The sequence below is a fragment of the Gadus morhua genome, chromosome 3, assembly GCF_902167405.1.
Source record: "Gadus morhua chromosome 3, gadMor3.0, whole genome shotgun sequence".
Taxonomy (NCBI): Eukaryota; Metazoa; Chordata; class Actinopteri; order Gadiformes; family Gadidae; genus Gadus; species Gadus morhua.
Genome location: NC_044050.1, coordinates 23,228,297 through 23,233,089, shown reverse-complemented (window position 1 = coordinate 23,233,089; position 4,793 = coordinate 23,228,297). Strand labels below are relative to the sequence as shown.

Here is a 4,793-nt window from a genome sequence, read left to right as displayed (position 1 = left end):
ATTGCTGGATTATGGCCTGAGCAAAATGCTCAAACCGATTTCCTAAGGAAGGTTTTCTCTCGGCTTAATCAAGGTTACAGGCTAAAAGCAAAATGTTCACACACGAGTGCACACATAGTGTGCGCACACACATTCTGTACGCACACAATCACTGTACGCACACACACTGTTTTTCCTGCAAGAAATTGAATCCTAAAATAAATATAATAGTTGAGCATGCAGCTTCAACAAGCATAGAGGGAGATGGAGTACGATCAGGGGAACAGCTACCGGCACCCGTGCTGATCACAGAAGACGGAAGCATCTTTCATGAGAACGAGGGGTGGGTGCAACACAGATTGTTGTTTGCACAGTTCTTTTATTGTGGTCACCCGAATGCTTGACTGAAGATGTGCTTTGCATTCTCATTGAGGAAGTAGAAGCGCTCTACAGGTGTAAGCGTATTTGCTTGTCGCACTCACAAAGCAAAGCGGGGTCGATAGGTAAGAGGACATTGTTATTTATAATTTCTATTGTTTGTTTCTGATTCAGTGATTGTGCCAAGAGGGGAAGTGATAAAATCATTTTTTAGGGTTTTATGTGAACCATCTTTTAACAAACTGAGGGAAAATGTCTGTGAAAGGATGGCAGACTTTTTAAAACCTTGAAATCGATTCAGAGGAGCCAACAGCCAATTACATGGGACTCATCCTTTTTGTTGTCCTTTTTGTTGACCAATCACCAGCCTGCCCTCGACACCATGGCCGTGCTGGTCCTGGAGGCCCGCGACTGCACCAGCCCCGTGTTCCTCGTGCGAACGTTGGCCCTTCTCTGCGGCTGTGTCACCTTCAGCCTGGTGGGATCCCTGGAGCCCGAGCACCTCCGCGAACGCGAGCGCCGCCACAACACCTTCTGGATCGCCTGCATGTTCACCTGGTGCTTCTTCTTCACGCTCACCCTCCTCATCCACGTCCTCAACGTCATCCAGTTCCACAGCCTGCTGCCCGTGTCCTGGAAGAACCTGACGGTGACCGTGGCGGCCCTGGGAGCCCTCATGACGCTGAGCGCCTCCGTGCTGCTCCCCTGGAGGGTCCTCGACCACCGGCCGACCTCGGCCCGGCCGCTGGCCGCCGCCGTGGCCGCCTGCCTCACCGTGCTGGCCTACTGCGGCGAGGTGTGGGCGATCCGCGGGCAGCCCCAGGAGCAGAGGGGATACATGGCCAGCTTACCGGGCGTCCTCAAGATCGTCCAGTGTTGGGGAGGCTTTCAGATGATCCCCCTGTTCCTGGAGACGATGACGGCCACGCAGGCCAGGGATCCGAGCACCGGAGGAGGGGTACACGTCTGGCAGCTGTGGGTGTCGGTGGGGTTGTACAACGTGTGTCTGCTGATGTCCTTGGCCTCCGTCGCGGTGATACTGTGCGACTGCGCCGGGAGGTTCTGCCCATTTCCGTTCGATCGACTTTTGGCCGGGTTCAGCCTGCTGGGGGTGTTGTTCTATATGGTCGCCACGGTGATCTGCGTTACCAACGTGCTGCAGGATGTGGAAAACCGATCAGGGCTGCTGATCATGGAGACCGTCATTGTTGGTATTACACTGATGGCGTACACAGTGGACTTTTCCTTTTCCATCAAGCAGTTGTGTGAAAGGAGCCACGGCTGATGGTCGCACTGGAAAGCCCCTTCTGGTTGAGGATATCATGTAAGGTAGTGATTGACAATCAATCATTGATTTCTCAATCAGTCTTGAGTTGATCTACAAAGAAAACGCATAAAATCAACGCATAAAAAATTTGACTGTAATAATATTTCAATTACTATTTTGATTGTATTTGCGGTATTACTTTGATAGTGAAGTAATACCTAACCATGATTATAATACAGAAATAAAATAACAGAAGATGCAAGTTATATTATGATACTACCGTGGTATATTATGTGCATATTATACAATTGGATAATTATATATTGGTAAGGAAATTCAATACAATTGTCCCATCCCTATATGCAAAAAATATGGGAGAATTAGGGTAAATTAAATTTTAATTAAAAGTTATTGATAGATAATGTTTCAAAGCAGTCCAACTAAGGAGGACTGCATAAAATATAAAAAACACATGAATAATTCTGTCAGGTAAATTGAAATATATGCTTTGTTGGTTTATTGGACCGAGAGACAATGAACAATTGGGTACGCAGTAGTGATGGAAATGCTGCCTGTTCCTATTTTTTTGTTGACAAAACAGTTGCCGATCATGCACACTAGATGGCAACACTTGCGTTGCCATGCAAGTTATACAAATCACTGAATTTGATTTCATTTAAGAAACAGAAGAACGTTTTTAAGGCTGCTATACAGTAACACAATAATTTAGAAACTAAAATGCACAAGCTCTTCAAAAATATATATTTGTGTGATCAGTGAGCCTACTTTTCACCATTCCACTGTGAATTGATAGAAGAAGCCTACAAAAAAGCTTTCTAACATTAAGTATGACAACTATTAACAAATATTGACTATGTACAAGTCTTGAGAAGACATGTGGCACATGGCCTTTAAATTGTACAGGCTACATCCATGGGGTTAGGAGAATGTAATATTTCTGTGATGACATTAATCCTAATATGAATCCCTTGTGTTTCATTCCGTTTAATTATTCGATCATGATAAATAATAAAAGACAATCTCTATGTAAGTATGTCCACAATTTACATTGTTTACATTTTGACACTTTCCCAACTTGCCCGCAGGCCTAAGCAATCCAAAAAGCCAGTCGATCGCTCAGCATCGAGTGGATCGATCCTACTCGTCGAACTTCGACTAGTTGAGCCTGCGGCGGCTCCGAACGTGTTTTCATTCAGGAACTGCTGGAGCAATCAGTCAGCTGTCAACAGGCTAGGTACAGACGGGTCGCTGAACAGGCGGTTACGTACGTGGAACTTAACGAAAACGTTGTACGGTTGTCGTGTGCTGTGGTCCCCGCTCAACCCCAACACTTTGACGGATCCCCCTTCGGCGTGAAGACGAGATGAAGTCCCCAGACACGGTGAGCTCAGACTGGGGCTGAAGCGCGTGTTGTGCTGCTGGAGAGTTTTTCCATGTCACCGAACAATTAGTCCTCTTTACAAAGTTGGAAACTTTGTCGAATACAGGCAAAGTTCGGTTTAAAGTTTACTTCTAACGTTCGTTTTGAAGCCGTGTGTTCGCTTGCAGGATAGCAGTAAGTTCGCTCCAGAAACATTTGTAGTGCGAAATGGTTTCGACACGTTTTGTGAACTCGCGTAGTTTGCTTTGTTTACTATCCGTGAGGACGATAAAAGAGGGGCAAAGTCGTCTGATACTCAGCCAAAGACAGGCTGTAGCTTTTAGCGGGTGTCCTAATGTGTTTTAGGTTGTTATGAATATATGTATGTACAAAGAACTGTACTTTAGGCATAACGTTAAGCCTCCAACGCCTATTTACTTTACCTGTTGGGGAAGTATACAGGTGATATTGAGGGACACTGCCGTCTTACCTGTCCATATGGACAAAATACACAAATTCGGGCATTTTAAGTAGCTCTATATAGGCAAAGATATTCCTATAAAAATAAAAATAAACAACTGAGCTGTAGATAGTGATACGGTTTAATAAACAACTCAATTTTAAACCATATCCTTTTTAATGTTTTGTAGATACCTATGACGCATTAGTAAACCCCAATTTTGGCCAGACTCAGCAACCAGTATGTACCATTAAGTAACTGGGTCGTCTTGTTATGCTGTGCCTTGTTTCTCCAAGAGCCCTAATGGTGGTTTTGAGCGGTAATTCCACATATTTACTGGGTTATGCGGGAGGTTGCCATGGGAGACCTAAGGGGCTGGATTGAATGGCATTCAGGATAGGAGGTTAGCACTTTAGCAGTACATCTGAATCTACCATCGATCCTTTTCCTCAAAGAGTCCAATTACCATAGTGAGGGCCAAGCGACATGGATAAGTAGGGAGACAAAAACAGCCAAGGAAAGAAAGATGGAGGGACAAATCTACTGGCATTTCCTTCTGGGTTAAATTTGCAACAAAATAGGTATTTCACACAACGAAATTATAAAAGCAGTGGTATTGACCGAGAATAATGGTGAAACGCATTACTAAGTAAATGTAAATGAGTTAAGACAATGATAGGATTGTGTCAAAGTATCTACATTTATTAACAATTTATTCCTAATTACAAATTTTAGGATTTATCATTGGATTTGAGACCACCATCAGAGCGGGACTGTAGTTGGTGGTTAAAGTCAACAGTAATAGGCTCTTTTAGAACACACTTTAAACAATACCAGCACCAGGCCCTTACCTGACCTTCTGTTTAACTTGCTTGCCATACAACAAGTTCTTGTCTTTTTGGTCTTATTATGTAGTTTAACTTTTTCTATTTTGGTAGCTATCCCAAATGCAACTAGCGGAACATTGGCTCTGGCACTCCAACACATGGGCAATAATTGTCTCATTGAGAAAGATAAATATATACATAATTAGGCCTGAGTATAAGTAAATTTTAAATAGATTATCAGATTATACTGGATTTTACAATCCTTGGATCGTTGCACGTTCACGTTCGTATTTTCAAAATATCTTTTTGCAAGAAAATTAGTTGATGTATGTATTTGATGTAGTTGATGACTGTATATATAGTATGTGTAGTATGATGCATTTTAAGCAGGGTAAACAGAATTGGCACCATTGTTGCCAAATCGGATTTAGGGTAATGGAGGCCAAAAGACACACCATCTCTGAACTATATTGTATGTATACATAGTGTAGTACAAATCAC

At 43.3% G+C, this 4,793-nt stretch overlaps 1 protein-coding gene across 1 annotated transcript; it reads left to right on the top strand.

Moving 5' to 3' along the window:
• Positions 1-347: 347 nt before the first annotated feature.
• On the top strand, positions 348-2,675 carry LOC115540018 (myeloid-associated differentiation marker homolog). The gene is made up of 2 exons (XM_030350971.1): positions 348-482; positions 725-2,675. The coding sequence occupies exon 2, from the start codon at positions 740-742 to the stop codon at positions 1,640-1,642; it is 903 nt and encodes a 300-aa protein (XP_030206831.1). The 5' UTR covers positions 348-482; positions 725-739; the 3' UTR covers positions 1,643-2,675.
• The last annotated feature ends 2,118 nt before the right edge of the window (positions 2,676-4,793 follow it).

Coding starts and splice junctions, on each gene's coding strand:
- LOC115540018 (XM_030350971.1), top strand. CDS start 740: ATGGCCGTGCTGGTCCTGGAGGCCCGCGACTGCACCAGCCCCGTGTTC.